Source organism: Pelodiscus sinensis, chromosome 10 (genome assembly GCF_052426305.1).
Source record: "Pelodiscus sinensis isolate ZL-2025 chromosome 10, ASM5242630v1, whole genome shotgun sequence".
NCBI lineage: Eukaryota > Metazoa > Chordata > Testudines > Trionychidae > Pelodiscus > Pelodiscus sinensis.
Window position 1 is genome coordinate 26,405,841 of NC_143061.1, and position 17,910 is coordinate 26,423,750.

General features: G+C 39.8%; 1 protein-coding gene across 2 annotated transcripts in view; it reads right to left on the reverse strand.

The window, feature by feature from the left end:
• The window catches only part of GMPS (guanosine monophosphate synthase), a 74,356-nt gene that overhangs the window by 25,358 nt on the left and 31,088 nt on the right, over positions 1 to 17,910 (reverse strand). For both annotated transcript variants that reach the window (XM_075937754.2, XM_025184864.3), the window contains exons 8-13: positions 16,527 to 16,678; positions 15,617 to 15,790; positions 10,115 to 10,220; positions 8,403 to 8,518; positions 4,629 to 4,754; positions 2,706 to 2,821 (exon numbers count right to left, since the gene is read on the reverse strand). In XM_075937754.2, coding sequence (XP_075793869.1) covers positions 2,706 to 2,821; positions 4,629 to 4,754; positions 8,403 to 8,518; positions 10,115 to 10,220; positions 15,617 to 15,790; positions 16,527 to 16,678 — 790 coding nt within the window. The remainder of the gene's footprint in view (positions 1 to 2,705; positions 2,822 to 4,628; positions 4,755 to 8,402; positions 8,519 to 10,114; positions 10,221 to 15,616; positions 15,791 to 16,526; positions 16,679 to 17,910) is intronic.

Sequence of the window (17,910 nt, forward strand, 5' to 3'; positions counted from 1 at the left end):
ACTTAAAATGTTCAAAGCACAACTATTATAGATTTTAGTTGCAACTCAGAGTGCCACGCACTTCTGCATATTAAACACAAGGGTATCAAGTTAGGCAACCAGAAATTGAGAAATAAATTAGTAACCCACTATGAACAGTTTTGTTTATGTGATTTATTTAGCATTACACAGGAACTCTGTGGCATAGGTAAGGACAAAAATCCAGTTCTCCAGAGTCATATTCAATTGCCTCAACTATGAGACAGTCCTTTCTCTTCATGCAATGCCCTGCCTCACTCACTACTACCATGCAACAAGTGAGGCAAGGCTCCTACAAACAACAGCCTCCCTCATTGCATCACTCAGATTCATTCCCCAAAGCAGGTCCATTCTATGTCCCAGGTTTATTCCCTAGATTTCTTATTTAAGACTCAGTCTTCTTGCCCAGCCAATCCTAGACTCCCACGCTGGGCTTGTTGTCTGAGTCCCAGTCTTTCCTCCTCACACCTAATCTCAGTCTCCTTTCCCAGGAAGTCCCAGGTCTCTCCCTCCCACCTGAACTCTTTGTCCCATCAACCCCATCCTGTCTGACCTGTCTCCTCACCATGATCTCAAAGTATCCCCTGCATAATCTCCTCCCCATCACCTTGCTCTAGTTTCCTCCTTCTCTGGCTCTGTCCCCCAATCTCTCTGCTACGCCACTCCCAACTTTCCACCTGCTCTCTGGCTACCTGTCAGAGCTCTTCCCCACCTTCTCCTACTGATTCCTAGCCTCAGTCTCCCTACAACTCCTTGCTCAATCTCAGTCTCCCCCATAAGAGTGACAGAAGACAGCCTGAATGAGTGCATGAAGCTGGATTTGACCAGTTATGATGTAAACTCCAAAGAAATGTGTGAAAAGATGCAATAGCAGAAGTCCCATTAAATAAAGTCTGTGAGTATGTTTCATTTATGCTATTAATCAATCATTATATCAATTATCAATAACATTAAGTTGTATATTTTCAGTCATGCAAATGGATATTCTTATAATGTCTCTGTTGACTACTTGCTTTGAATTTTGATGAGTTTGGCTTTTTGGTTTGAAAAAGTTGCCAACTCCTGGCTTAGATGCTAGTAGGGAGATCACTGAGAGCACTGGAGAGAGGGACTCACTGCTCTAGTTCCAATGTCTAATCCCACACCAGCTAAGAACAGCCTTTACAGGGGGAAAAAGATTCCAGGCCATAGCATATCCTTTGGAATGGTGCATGCGTAGGGTAGGTCTACACTACCACAGTAAGTCAACATAAGGTAAGCAACTCCAACTACATGAACAACACAGCTGGAATTGACATAGTTTAGGTCAAGTTAATTCAGTATCTACACTGTGTGGGGTTGACCGGAGATCTCCCATCAACTTACCTTACTCTTCTCATTGGGGGCAGAGTACAGGGGACACCTGGAGAGCAATCTGAGGTCAATTTGGTGGGTCTTCATTAGACCCACTAAACTGATTGCTGATACATCGATCTCCACTCCACTGATTCTGGCTATCATGTAAATATAGCAGTAGTGTTATCAGTACTAGGAGCTGCAAGAGGCCCAAGCATACTCAGTGAAGATGGCATTTTCAGAAAATTTAGCTGAGCAACTGTGAACTGTCATTTATTTTTCAAAGGCCAGACTTCAGCAGATTTTCAAAGGAACAACAAAAAGGCTCATCCTGAGACAAAGTAAAGCATCTGCCAAATATCAAATACCTACTCTAATGCAGAGCTTTTTAAAATAGAGGTCACCAGAATTTACTATGTACAAAACATATTTTTCCATAGCCTCATTCTTGGAAATGGCTGAACTGTGTTGGCTGAAGTTTCCCCACCAAAAAAGCAGCTTGAGGCAGACACCTGGCATGGAAAACTTAGTTAAAATTATAAGAAATTAAAAATAGTATCTTATAATGAAAAATGTCATGCAACATTAATAACAGACAGCACTACCAGGTTAAGGGAACCAAGAACATTTATCTCCTTTCAAGCCACAACTCTTTTAACTATTAGCTTGAATGGCACTATTGCTACATTGCCATATATAAATTTCTATAGCAAAGTGCACCTAGACCTTTCTTAGGCACTGTCTAATTAGATCAGTGATAAACAGATGGAATTAATATTTCATAGTAAAGAAAAAGATGTCTTCAGACACTCAAAGGGCTAGCAAATCTGATGTTTAACAGAGGTAGTTTTCTAACACAGGTGGAACAAACTGAACTATTTATATTGCTTAGTGTTGGCTTAACACAGGTCCTATTTAAGTCAATGGGAGTTTTACAAGTAACATCAGTGACAGCTGAGTTAGGACAAGCCAAAATATTTTCTAAATTGCATCCAATAAGTCCATTCATTGTTTGGAGCAGCCATGCAAAATAGCAGATTGCCTAGCAAAATGGGGCCTTATACAAGTTTTACTCTATTTTGTCTTATCAAGTGACCATCACCAGGGGAGAAAACATACTGATGAGTATTTCAAGTCTGTGCATTTTTGGAATAACTGCACATCAAAATTCATTGGACAGTGATTATAACTAAATCTCATAATGTTTAAAAGGAAAACACTTAAGTTATATTAGCTACTTTCAGTTCTCAGTTTCTAACCTTTGTTCTAATTTCTGCAATATAGGCACAATAATTATTAATAAACTGACAAAAACAAAGATAATTATTGCATACCAAATTGAGAATATATACCTGTTAATGTTGTGGCACATACGCGGTATGAGCCTGGCTAGGAACATAAGTGACTCCCAGTGCGGAGTATCTTTACTTGAGATCCCACAAACATAGCTATATGAGCGACAATCACCCTAGGAAATAACAAAAAGTGAACCATCAATAATCAAACAATTAACATATAAAACAATATACAATACTTTCCCAATTATTTCATAGCTGTTAAAAATCAAGTTAGAAAACTAAAATGTTGAATTGTTGATGTAAAATTAACAATTATAAGCCCACTGAAATCAATATGACTGCCTGACTATAGCTTAGGCAGAACTTGAACCTATATCTTTAATTTGCCTTGCAATTCCTGGATACTGGAAGGGTCTCTGAATATTGAACTTAAATATTAAATATTCAGCAAAATTATGCTATTCTATGAAGAATTTAAAAGACAGTATTTCATTCTTAGTTTCCAGTGCTGCCATCTCTTCAAACTTTTAACATTATTTTATGAATTCAAGCTAGTTCTACAGGTTGGACCTCCATATGGCACATTGGGGACTGACCCGTGCTGAACAAGGGAATTTGCCGGACCAGAGGAGGTCCTCTGCCACCAGGCTCCCACTGGCTCTGCTTCCGGCCCAGCCAGATATACCGCCTTCAGACGACTGTGCTGCTGGCTCTGGCCCTGCAGCCGGATCCCTCTGCTCCAGGATTCCCAGCTCCGCCGCTGAAACCCCTTGTTGCACGGCTCCCAACACTGCCTGAGCCTCTACCACAGGGCTTCTGACTGTACCCCTGGAGTTCCCAGCACTGCCTGAGCGCCCTACTGTGGGGTTTCTGGCTGCATGGCCGGAACTCTTCATACCACCTGAGCTCTGGGCTGCATTACAATAGCTCCCTGAGCTGTCGGAGCTTCCTGAGCTCCCTGATGCGAGGCTCCCCATGCTTCCAGAGCTCCATGCCCCAAGGCTCCCTGACCTTAGGCTCTATGATCCAGAGAGTTCTGGTTTAGGGAGGTACAACTTGTATTAAAAATGCCCCAAATCACAAAATATTTTCGAAACATAACCAATGCCATCTAACAAAACTCTAACAAAACATTTGCCTAATATTGCAAGGCCAACCCCCACAAAAGAGGTAGGCTGAACACACTACTTTCCACTAAACACACCACACCACTTTCCACTAAATTTAATTAAATGACCTTGCCATGCATAAATAATACTGTAAGCACCTATCAAGGTGGAAGAAGGCATTTAAGCCTATTCTGCACTTCTGTTTGGTAATATGTAAATATTTAATTTCAACAAAAATAACTTATTTTTAAAAACTCATTGATATTAGAAGAGCACTTGGCATGCATATCCATAATTGCTATACTAATGCAAATGCAGAAAATAGTTCCATTTAAAGCAAGTAACCAAGACACTGTACCCTATGAAACTGATCTCAAAAGAACTAATGAGAATAGATAACAATCAAACATAACAGTCACAAAAAAGTCAGGAGAATCCTTGAAATGTCATGTCAAAAACACAAATGTAATAAAGGCAAGCTGTTTGGTGTTAATGCTCTTGGTTTTGGAGTTTTCTTTTTAATTATAATGAACATATAAATAGGTCAAATGGGTAGTATAAATCTTTTGGCACAGCATCTCAGAGGTGTTACCTAATCTTAAGAATTTCAGTCAGCTGGATAGACACTTACGTAAGGCCTGAATAAACTTCCTGAGGACATCAGATTACCTGAAGACCCACACATCAACAAAAAATAAGTTATAAATTAGAAGTAGTATCTTGTGCCTTCTCTTAATTTTCTTTCCTAGGGACATGGTATTTTCTTCATTTTTATTCTTAAAGCATTAATTATTGATTATATTACATTGCAGTCTTTTGTATTCAGCATAAGCAACCTTCAACACCTCTGCAGACTCACTCCACTAACCTGCACTCCCACAGTTTTGATTGGCAGCAAGAAGGCATTCAGTGAATGTAGGCTTGTGATCTGCATCAGTTTCTCTTGGTCCTCTTCAGTCGTGCATGCTTTGACCCTTTGCAACAGAGTGTGTGGCTGTGCAAGGGGGCAGAAAATAACTTTTCATAATTTTTATAAAAAGACACATTCAGATAAAAGTTATAAATATTTATGCAGCCAACTGTTGGTTTACACTCTACATTTATGATATCTTTATTCATTGTAGAGCAATGAAAAAGTTTTATTTTAACAAATCTTAAGGATTATGAGGAACAGTACAGTCTAACGGCATAAGCAGATTTAAGCCACATCTAGAAAGAAAAATAACTTAAAGCTATCATTCACTGCGATTTCCATGTATGCTATTTCTTCCAGATGCATGAGACAGCAGCATCCTCATAAAGGCGACAATAATCTTGACACTCCAATTAGGCCACTGGTGATCAGATAATTCATCAGCAACCTATGGCCAGGTGTGATGAACACATTGTTCTCAGTGTAACTTCTGATAGCTAATTTGAAGCCTTTTTCAGCTAGACAGATGTAGCTGAAGTTATCATATGGTAATTACTGCAAATAGAGGAAAATGATACACTACTAATGTACTCCAGTGCTCAGAATTCCTGCGTATTACATCCCTCAAGTATATCAGACCCTTACTTCTCACATTATGATCTAAAAGACCAATGACAGTTCATGCAGGTAAATTTAAAAAAAATACAACTACTATTTTCTGCTAATACTATATGGCTGGAAACAGTCACATAAGTTCTCTTAGCACAGTAATTTTTAGATTGTTCTAGCTAAACAACCCATTCTGATACTGTAGAGCAGTGGCTCTCAACCTTTTTTATACCGCAGACCAGCAAACTCATTCAAAAACTTTTGGCAGACTGCCACTGAAACATTTGCATATTTGCTATAGTAATTAATTGATTTGAGTATTTGAATATTCATTATGGTGATTCGTTTTAAGCGGTCGCATGATATTTTACATCGCATCTGTACACACACAATACATGTCATTGCGTGGATGTGAAGATCAAAATCATACATTGTTAAAAAGAAGCAATGAATCATAAGATTAAAAAATTTAATCACAATTTTAAACAATAGGATACGATACCAATTAAAATGTACAATAAATATTGGGATTTTTTTTCTACATTTTCTAATATACTGATTTCAATTACAAAAGAGAACACAAAGTGTCCAGTGTTCACTTTATATTATTATTGAATTACAAATATTTGCACTGTAAAAATGATAAACTAAAGAAATAGTACTTTTCAATTCTCCTCATACACATACTTGTAATACAATCTCTTCATCGTGCAAATGCAACTTACAAATGTAGAATTTTTTATTTACATAACTGCACTCAAAACCAAGCCCATGTAGAACATTAGAGAATATAAATCACGGGTGGGAAGTAATTTCTCAGCAGGGGCCACTTCAGAAATTTCTGAAGGGGCAATGCCAGGACACTTCCTTGCTTCTCCACCCACAGACCTTGACTGGTCTGTGGGTGGGGGAGTGCATGAAGTCTTTGCCCCCGCCCACGCCAAGAGAACCTCTAGCTGTTCAGAACAGCTTGGCAGTTCCCTCCAGGTGCCTGTCCCCCTGATGGTGGGAGACTTTGCATGCTCCCACCCCGGGCCCCCAGGTCAATCAGCATCTAAGAGAGGGGGGGACCATGCAAAGTCTGCCCCCACCCTGCAATGGAGAACCACACTTAGGGTATGTCTACACTAGCCACCCTAGTTCAAACTAGGGTGGCTAATGTAGTCATTCGAACTTGCAAATGAAGCCTGGGATTTAAATATCCCAGGCTTCATTTGCATGTTCCCGGGCGCCGCCCGGAGGAGTAACGGTAGGAGTTGCAGGAGGAGTAAGGGTAGTTCAAATTAGGAGCTTTAATTCGAACTACCTAGCCCGTGCCACGTGTAGCCGTGGGCAGGTAGTTCGAACTACGGGGCACTTAAAAATGGCAGCGCTCAGGAACAGAGAGGCTTTTTTGCCCACTCCTGATATACATCCACTCTGTTCTCCTGCTTGTTCAGTAATTCACTCAGACAAACAAGTTTGTTTACATTTACAGGAAATAATGCTGCCTGCTTCTTACTTATAATGTCACCTAAAGTGTGAATGGACATTCACCTAGCACTGTTATAGCCAGAATTGCAGGGTATTTAATGTTCCAGATATGCTAACGTTTATTTACCCCTTCATACTTGGACTAACATTCTAGATGATACACTTCCATGCTGATAATTCTCATAACAAAATAATGAATAAATTTCTGTTGATGGCATCTGAGTCAGCTGATGAAATGAAAGTGCATTAGTCCACACGGCTCTGCATTGTTATCCTTCTTACAGTGCAAATATTTGTAATAACAAATAATAAAGTGAGCACTGTACTCTGTGGTGTACCGGTAATTAAAACCAATTTATTCAAAAAGGCCTACTTGTGTTAGTCATGTTGTTTCCTTTGTCAAGCTACAGGGATTTTGTCATTTGGCTGCCACGGAGCTGGAATCGGGGCCTTGGTGAGGCTGCCCAAGTAGGGATAGCCTCACTACAGCCCAGTTCCAGCTGCGGTACATGGGGCAGCCACCTGCCCCGCAGCCCCGCCAGTGAGGCCATGCGGCTGCCGTGGAGCTGGAATTGGGCCATGCTGAGGTCCCCCAGTAGGAACAGCCTCATTGCAGCCCGCTCCAATAGGGACAGCCTCACTGCGGCCCATTGCCAGACCACGCCCCCAGCTGAGTGCTGCAGCCCAGCAGGCAGGGGTTCACAGCCTGCCAGCAGTCCTCAGACCAGTGGATGGGAACTGCTGCTATAGAGTAATACAAAATTAACTTTTTCTTTTTCTAAAAACACATTAAACATTTAAACACAGTTTTATTATATCACCAATAATGCTGACTATGCAGAAAATCTTCAAGTTGGCACAAATTAAGTATCAAACAGCACTTCTCAAACAATGCAGCATACAACTTAAGAAGATAAGACATAAGCCCAGTATGCTGTCTTCCAAAAGTGACAAATGCCAGGTGCCCCAGAGAAAATGAACAGAACAGGTAATCATCAAGTGATCCATCCCCTCTCAGCTTCTGGCAGAGGCTAGAGATACAATCTGTGCCTATCCTTGCTAGTAGCCAATGATTGTCTTATCCTCCATGAATTTATCTAGTTCTTTTTTAACTCTGTTATAGTCTTGGCTTTCATAACATCCTCTGGCAAAGAATTCCAGACTGTCAGTGCATTGTGTGAGGAAATACTTCCGTTTGTTTGTTTTAAACACGCTGCCTATTAATTTCATTTGTTGACCTCTTAGTTCTTGAATCCTCCCCACCCCCTGACCTAACTCAATGAATCCGCTCCCCTGAGCTCCTACATACATCCAACCCCCTGCCCTTAGCCCCGTGCACACCTCTCAGCCCCCTGCTCTGTCTCCTGAACCCCCGCCCCATGCCCTGAGCCCCAATTCCCCACCTGACTCCTGAACCCTCCACTCCTTACTCCGAGCCCCTCACACATCTAACCTCCTGCATCCTCCACTCCCTACCAAGTGTCATTATTTAAATAAAGCATGTACATTTTATTTTTTTTAAGCCTTACTACTGCTAGTATACTATAAATATCACCCTAATACTTCAAAGAATTACCATTCATATTTCTTTCACGTTTTTGGTTCCCAAGAGACCAACCTTCTTCAGTTTCAACAATATTTAATTACCTTTTTAACACTTGCAGAAAAATCTGCTACTATTTTCAAAATATTGTTAGTTTCAGGGAAGTCTTTGCAAACATAAGGTTCTTCAGCACATATTACTCTGATTGCTAGGCCAGGACCTGAAATGCAAAGTTAAACCAATATTACAGTAAAGAACATGCAAGTGAACAGTCACATTTAAAATGTTCTATATGCATCTCAGAAGAGACAGCTTTATCGTTAAGTAGAGTTTGTTTATTTTGCTGATCTGCAGTATTAGTTAGCTTAACAAAATTTTTATCAAGTTTGTTCCATACACAAAATCTGCTCTGAAGCAGCACTTTGGTTACTTAACTTGTACATCCAGACATTGTTTACCTACATCCTAAAGTACATGGTTATGTCAGGCAGTGGTTAGTGCCTCTGACGTTTTGCTACAAATAGAAAAGACTGTAATTACAGCAATGATGAGACAGTCGCCACTGCCTCCTCTTGTTATATAACTTGCATGCAAAAGTTGTGGAGATCTGAGAAAAACTTCACAATTACAAGTCTAACACATCACTGAATAATGCTGACAGTGGAACTGCCTTCAAAGCTGATTATCACAAAATTGCTTTTAATTTGGCTCAGTATCCTAATGACAGCTCTTGCAATACAAAGGCAGTGGTACTCCTAAACTAATTCATAGCTTTATATAGTACTTGTGCTACTAATAGGCTGGTTTGTGCCACCTGCCAGCTACTATCAACTGCAAAAACTATGAGACTACTTTTGTTCCTAGCATATTTTAAAAACTACACCAACCCTTTTAGGAGGGTTCAGTTTTCTCTAACACAATTCTGAGACTGTCTGGTCAAGAACTTTTGCTATCTCTTATAGTCCCTTATTTCTACAAAAAATAAATTGTTCCTGGAAAGGAATGACTTATATTAGTGTTCCAAATTAGACCGTACAAATAGTATTCAGTTACACTTCACTGTTAATGGAGTTTTTGGCCTATGGAGCTGAAATAGAAAGCATATAAAAAAAGCAACCAGACTAATAATTCTTTATCACTATAAGCACACTCTCTTATAATGAGTGCTTCATCTCTAGAAAATACAAAATCTGCTTGAATATAAAGCCATAGTAGATGATATCAAGTTCCTATCTTAACACTGTAGAGATCTTTTCTTATATGAAAATATAAAACTTATTCTGAGCACTAGTACCATTTGTTGTCATTGACTTTAATGAATTACACTAAGGATGTTAAGTATCATGTAATTGACTAATTAGTTGATAGGGCACCTTTGCAGTGTAGCAAAGCCTCATGGCTGTTGCTATACTTCAAAGGTGAAAGCACCGAAACCCGGGGTCAGCTGGGGACTCCTCCATTGACACCGGGCTCTGTGCGGCGCTGCCACTTTGAAACGCTGTGGCGGTGTTTCCAAGCAGCAATGCCGCTCTGAGCCTGGGGTCCAGCTGATCCCAGGCTCCATGCAGCGCTGCTGCTTTGAAATGATGCGAAGAGCTTGATGCCAGAGCTGACCGCGGGCTCTGTGCAGCACTGCCGCTTTAAGTACCTCCATCTCCTCCTCCCACCCTTGCTGCCTCTATCTGATAGAGACAGCAAGGGGGTGGTGACTAGTCATCTATCCTGTCCATTATCTGATAAGCATTTGCTTATCGGATAGTCGACTAGTTGACTGGTCCTTAACATCCCTAAATTACACTAATCCTAAATACCATACCTGGGAATGGATGCCTTGAGACCAGATCTTCTGGGAGGCCAAGTTCTCTCCCTAGCACTCTTACTTCATCCTTGTGGAAGTCCTTCAGGGGCTCTATTACCCTACCCTAAACAAAAATAAAGTAATTGACATTCAAGTTTCTGAGTTCAAATAGCATTTTAGTAATAACTCCAACCATCTGTTAACAGATAATGTTGTTTAAATTAAATTAGTCCTATGAAAAGCAGGCAACTGCCAGTACTGAAGATTAATACCTGACGCAGAAAGGATGGGTACATATGGATTTTTTTTTTTTTTTTTGAGAAAATGCTTAACAAGAAGAGGAAATAGGTGAACATAAAACTTTACCACACATTTAGCTTCAATGATAGGAAAAAATAAAACTGTTCCATCAGCTGCCTGATAGGCCTCTAGTTAAAACTGGTTAAATTATTTGTTGTGAATATGCCATACAAATTTAGAAGCTTTTTCAGTTCAGTCATTCACAAGCCAATCCAGATGTCTTCAAATATATTAATTAGTCACTAAGGACATGGGGAAAAAATCAGGTTATGGGCCAGTAACATCAACTATTTTCTATATGGTGTAGTCATCTATTCTCTATAGGTTCTTACTAGAAGATTTACCCAGCATTACTCGGGTTCTCAACACAAATAAATTTTGTTTTTCTTCATTTAAATCAATGTTCTGGAGTGAGGCTGGAGCTAAGGGGTTCAGTATCAGGCTACCTCAAGGAAAGAGGACAACCCCAGCCTTCTCTCACCTCAGTAGCTTGACGCCAGGTGAGATACGCCTGTCCATGGCCGTGCAGCGGGCACAGCCGGGGTAGGGGTGCATGTACCCCAGATGGGAGACTGATAGACACAGAAGGACACACAAATAGAAACTGTCCCAAATATAGAGTAGATATAACATTTATCACTGTTCATGTCTCACATCTGTCACATATTTGTTCTTTTAACCTTTGCCTGGATGGAGAAGAGTACATAATCACAAAAATACAGAGCTGGAAGGGACTTTGCCTATTTCAGAGCTTAAATGCCCTTATAATTAAAACGTTTTTCCTAACATCTAACCTAAATCTCCTTTTCTGCAGATTAAGCCTATTATTAAGCCTTCAGCAGACATGCAGAACAATTGATCACTATCCTCTTTATAATAGCACTTACCATACTGGAAGACTTATAAGATCCCCCTAAGATCCCCCTTTAGTCTTCTTTTCTCAAGATTAAACATTCCGATAATTTTAATCTTTCCTTATAGGTCAGGTTTTCTAAACCTTGCATCATTTTTGTAGCTCTTTAGGCTCTCTCCATTTTTTTCTTCAAGTTTAGTGCCCAGAACTGGAAACAATACTCCAGCTGAAGCCTCACCAGTGCTGGGTAGAGAGGGACAGTTACTTCCCATTTCTTAGATGCAACATTTCAATGGTAAACCCTAGAATATTAGTCTTTCACACAACTGCATTGATTCATATAATTTGTGATTCGCTATAACCTCCAAATCCTTTTCACCAGTATTACCACCTAAATAGTTTTATAGTTATGCATTTGACTTTTCCTTTGTAAGTACTTTGTACTTGTCTTTATTGAATTTTATCTTGTTGAATTCAGGCCAATGCTTCATTTTGAGAAGATAATTTTGAATTCTAACTTTGCCTTCCAAAATGCTAGCAAAATTCGCAGTTTGGTGTCACCTCCAATTTTCATAAATGCACTCTCCACTAGGCATATTAAATTTAGATTAATTGGTTAATTGAATAGTCAATACAATTAATTGTTAATTGAATAGTTAAAACAGTCCCAGGGCTGTTGCTACACTTTAAAGGCCAAAGCGCTGCAGGGAACACAGGGCTAGCAGGGGACTCAAGCAGCCCTGCCTCTTGAAACACGCCAGGCTCCATGCAGCACTGCCACTTTGAAGCTCCCCTCTTCTCTTCCTCCTCCTTGCTGCCTCTTTCTGATAGAGGCAGCAACGGGGGGTGTGGGGAAAGGAGGAAAGAGGGAGCAACTAGTCGACTAGTGTGTCAACTATCTGCTTATTGTATAGTTGACTAGTCATTCACATCCCTACTCTCCACTCCATTACCCAAGTCATTAATGGAAAAACAAACAAAAAAACACTGAATAGTACCACACCCAGGAATGACCCCTACAAAACACCACTAGATATGCCTTCAGTTTGACAGCAAAAGGTTGATAACTACTCTTCAGTAGTCTTTCAACCAATTGTGCATCCAACTTACAGTAAAATGTCATTTAGACCACATTTCCATAGTTTGCTTATGAAAATGTGATGTGGGACTGTCAAAAGTCATACTAAAATCAAGAGAGATTACACCTTCTGCTTCCCTACTAAGACGGTAACACCATTAAAGAAGGAAATTAGATTAATATGAAACATCTCATTTTAATATTTTTTTAAATTATCAACAAGGGCATGTGCACAGACACGTTATTATATGTTAATGTTAGGGAAGGGAAGGATAAAGAAGTGCTCCTTGCATGTATAGTAGAAGGTGGCAAGGTTTGTTTGTACTGGTTCGGAGTTCTTGTGGGAATTCATTCTACAGTTTCAAGTGAAGACTTCAGAAAGCTCTGTCTCTATATTAAGGATAAAGCTCATACATGAAGGAAAAATCCATTGCACCAGAGAAATTAACTTGTTAAGCATGGTCTTCATCCCCCAGCTTTAGAAGAAAATCTTTTAATACTCTAGACTCAGGCCATCAAGAATATTGTAAAGTACAGAGATATTGAATATTGATTCAATATTCTATGGCAGGGGTGGCAAACCCAAGGCCCAGGGGCCAGATGGGGCCTCTAGATTGTCTGGATCTGGCCCTCGAGGCTTAGGGGTTCCCACAGCATTGGGGAACCCGCATTGGCACTCCAGCCTCCTGCTGCTTCCCTGTAACCCCTGGCCCCCAACTGATTTTTCTGAGTCAGCGGCCCCTGACCCAGAAAAGGCTCCCCACCCTTGTTCTATGAGAAGCCAGAAAAGTAGAACCTTGGGTTTATGAACACCAGAGTTACAAAGCAATCAGTCAAACACACACCTCATATGGAACCAGAAGTATGCCATCAAGCAGTAGCAAAGACAGACAAAATAAATAAATAGGTTATTTAATGGTCCTGCCTGGTACAGCACCCTCAGGACCTGACCAGTCCAGGATGAGTGATTTTGTCAGACAAGGGGAGGCCATTTCTGGCCCTCCTACCACCAGTGCCACTGGCCTCCTGCCCAGCTCCACCCCGGCTGTTGGTCCCCTCTGCCCTGCCAGGTGGCCTTACCACCATACACTGGGCTTCTGGCCCCTGGCTGGGCAGCCCTGTTGCTCCATATGCCAGGCTCCTGCATAAAGGGACAGTATTAAGGGCCCAAAGTAAACTATTCCACTGTGTAGGAAAGACAGAAAGTATGGCAAAAGACTGCTTTGGCTTAACCAGATCTTGCATGATCTAAAAATCAAAAAGGAATCATAAAAAGTGGAAACTAGATCAAATTACACAGGATGAATATAAGCACACAACACAGGTATGCAGGGGCAAGATCAGAAAGGCAAAGGCACAAAATAAGCTCAATCTAGCTAGAGACATAAAGGGTTACACGAAGGCTCTTAATACATTTAAAAGGCAGAGCCACAGCCGGGTTGGCTCCTGGGGCCGGGAGTTAATCCCACTGAGGCTCCCCTGTTTATCAACTAATCAATGGAAATTTTAACAACTAGTCTATTAGTTGATTAAACTAAATTTAACATCCCTAGTTCAGAGTTATGAACATTTCAGAGTTACAATCTCCATTGCCAAAGTGTTTGTAGCTCTAAAATTCCACTGTATAGGAATGCAATGCATTCCTGCAGAGGTCAGTTATAATGTTTTGTGTCCACTTCGTGACCAAGTATATTGCAATACTCAAATTCAGTTGGGAGGTTATGAAGGCGTGAGCAACTGAGGCAGGTCACTGTTTGCCAGAATGAGATGGAGTCTCATAGCCAACAAGAGACGGAACTAAGCATTACTCTAATATGCTGCTGCAAAAGTGCTTAGTGTCAATAAGGAATTCAGGAGCACACCTAAGCCATGGACTGAACTGACAAATTTTGGGTGCATGTCTTCAACCAAAGGAGACAGTACTATGGTTGAAATTTCCAAATGCTTTCCTCTGACAACAAGCACCATCTCTGTTGTGCTCAGGTTCAGTTTCAACCAGCTTTCTTCATACATGGGCTAATTTCATCCTAGCCCTGGGCCATATTAATGGTAGAATTGTGATAATCTGTGATAAAGGATAGTTAAAGCTGTGAATCAGCTGCATATTTTTGGCATTAATCCATGTTGTCTGATCAGCTCACTTATTAGGTGTGTGTAAATGTTGTACAGGAGCAGAGAGAGAGAGAACTGATCTTTGCAGACTCCACAAATAAGCGGTTTAGGAGGTGCCGTTTCCCATCGCTACTTGTTGGGCAAGTCCCTCCAGAAAGGATTCTAGCAATTTTAGTGTATTACCCTGGACCTCTCCTGCCACTCTGAGACATGAGAACACTGTCTTACAGTTGACATTGTCAAGCGCTTCAGAGAAGTCTAGGGTGAGAAAAAAGGATGCATATGTTCTATCCATTGACAACAAGTCCACATTCAGATCATGTCCATCTAGGATAATAGCTTCAATTAGATAAACAAAAAAAAAATACTTCTGAAAGACAGTCTTGTGCCATTGATTCCATGTGAGCTTGAAACAGCCAATCCCTTATTCAGCTAACTTCTCTTTGACCTTACTCAGAAATTGAAAGTTTGGCACTTGGCTGTAGCTGAGCTAGAACAAGGCTGAATCTGAATTATTGTGTTTGAAGGACAGGGAAAGATTCCTTCCTGAATAAGGGATTGGCTGTTTCAGACTCACATGGAATCAATGGCACAAGACTGTCTTTCAGAAGTCAGGAAAAGTGTAAGTTTTATTCACAGGTCTTGAGTCCAGGCTACCTTAGAGAGGGTCTAAATTTTGTTGGAAAGTGAGTACAATGAACGCTGAGAAGGCAGACAAACTCCTTCTTGATTAATGAGTTGCAGGTGGGGTGGAGCTAGGTTGTCTGAGAAGCCTCTTCAAACTAGCTTTCTATCTCAATCACATGGTATTGTTTCTGCTCTGTTATTGTGAAACACTTTTTAAATGGAAGAATGATGAAAAGCAAAACTGACCATTTGTAAATATTTTTCCAAACTATTCAGAACTGTTCAAATAATCGACCCACCAAAATTACTTTAAGGGAACTAGGAAGCTAGAAGAGTAAATTAATTACAACCAAACATATATTACAAAAAACACCTAAAGGCCCTACCCAAAATAGTGCCCTGCCACACTGGTCTCTGTACAAAGTCTCCCTAGTGTGTTGAGAGTTATATGGATAGAAGATATATACACTATTTCTGTTTTTTCCACATTTAACTTCAGATTTGGATTACACGAATATAAAATAAATGTAATACCATCATTTCTATTTACCTCTTCTCTCAGTTTTCTGATCAACTCTGTGTCATTGTGATGAGTTTTGATTACTTCAGCTTTGCCACTTGCAACAAGGGAAGCACTTTCAATGAGATCAGGTCTTAGGGTTCCCTGAGCAAGAAAGACCTCTTCAGGTTTCAGGTTCATTTCTCCAATTACCTCATTGGCAATCTATAATGTAGAGGGAAAAATAAATGTTTTACGTTGATCAAATAATATTGCAAACCTCTCTGCTTTAGACCACTGATAAGACGACTGCTCCTGATAATATTTTATTCCTCAAAGGGGAAAGCCAAAAATCTTGCCACACATTTGTCTGTTATGTATTTAGGTGAATGATGAATAAAAAATACTTTTAAATACTTGAATTAATACTAATACTAACATTGCTCATGGCTACGTAAACATCCTCCCTGCATCATTAATGATAAGACAAAACTGAAAATAGCTGCAAGTTGACAGTAATAAAAACACACCAAAACCAAGATATTAACTATCAATTTAGTAATTTCCGATTTAGTAAAAGTATGTTATTGTTAAAGCTTGTGTAATGTACATTAGCCATTATACATGACTCAGCCAATAAATTGCACAGTGGACAGAATACATATATTCAACTGTTTGTGACCATCACCCTGTGATCAGCGACAGACCTAATTTTGCTTCAGCTAACAGATTCTCTTTAAAATTATGTGGTAGAGGCCTTGGCTCTGGAGCAAGATGTTTATGTTCTATCCTCACCTATGTCCAACATCTGCATGTCAAAACATACCTGACAGCTGATGTCCTGAAGCATACACTTCCAGAGAATGGTTCTCTCAAAAGAAGATATTTTAACCAGCAGGGTAAGACTGCATTTAAAATATATTTAAATGACAGCATTCCTTTTAAATGCTAAAATAATTACCTTCACAAAGGTGTCACCAATAATTTTTCTTTTTTCCTCAGGACTTGTAGTCATATTTAAAGTTTTACTAATCCTCTTTCGGGGAGTTCTGTCTTCATCAGAGATTGGCAGAGTTGTTGTACCATTGTAGAATGAATGGGCTGCATTTACCACTGCACAAAATACAGGAATGTATTGACAAACTCAATATACAATACTAAACAGGATTATAGAAAATAAGTCTATGACTTGAAAAAGATCACTTGGTAGTCATCTTCAGACACTCTGCATTTTACAGGGCTACTCAAGCACTCACTCATTACAGGATTGTCTGAGGTGAAGGTTTTTCTTTCACCTCCCTTACTAATCTATTCCACTCTATAATTACCAAGGATTAGGGATATGAAAGGTTAACTGGGTAACTAGTAAGCATTACCCTTAATGGTTGTGATTAACTGTTGGGGACTTGAGCAGACAAGGGCACTACAGCCTAGCTGGAGCAGCCCCGTTCCTGGTGGTGCAAAAGGGGCTCCAGCTTGACACTAAATTTAACCAGTTAACTAAGTAATAGGGATTTTACACCCCTACTAAGGATGGACAAAGCTGAGACTATTCTGGGCAAGGTTTTCTTTGTGAAAAGTTGGAAGATATAAAGGTTATAGCTGTTTGCACTGTTCATGACTGGAAGTTTAAATGAATGTGTTGCCTAACATATACCATGTTACCAGATGCCTTGACAATCTGAACATAAGAGATATTAGACACAATACTATTTATTGCCAAATTAATTAATATACAAAAGTTACTAATGAATTACATGATTTTATGTAAATAGTATGAATGATAGGATATTTCACTGCCTAACTTTGACATGAGTCATTTGTCTGCTCTGATCCCATCATATCTCTGAGGATAATCAAGCCAAAATCTTACTGCACAAAAAAGGATACCGTCTGATATCTCAATATGTACTGATTGTAACTGAAAATAGGTTAAAATAAATAAGTAGGTTTCTGCCCAGAAGCCATTGGTACAATATACACCTGCAAAAGAAACTTGTTTATTAAAAAATATGAAAATAAGAAAGGTATCACACTCACAAAGTGGCTTAAAAATAAGCTAGAGAACAGCAAGCTAAATATTTCAGTAAGAAAAAACTGTTTCATATGAATAGAGAACTGCAACCAGTGAAGGCAGCTGATTCATTTGCCAGTGGAAGAAAAGGAACTGATGACTGAGGCAGATGCCAGCTGTCATACAATGCCTCAATAGCTGTAATCACATATTTGGCACTGGTGAAGTGGTTTAATTCTCAGTGCAGGATATCATATTTCAGTCATCAGTGGAAAGTACTACTCAGTGAGTTAGAATCTGTACACTGAAACTTAAATTTTAAATTTTTTGG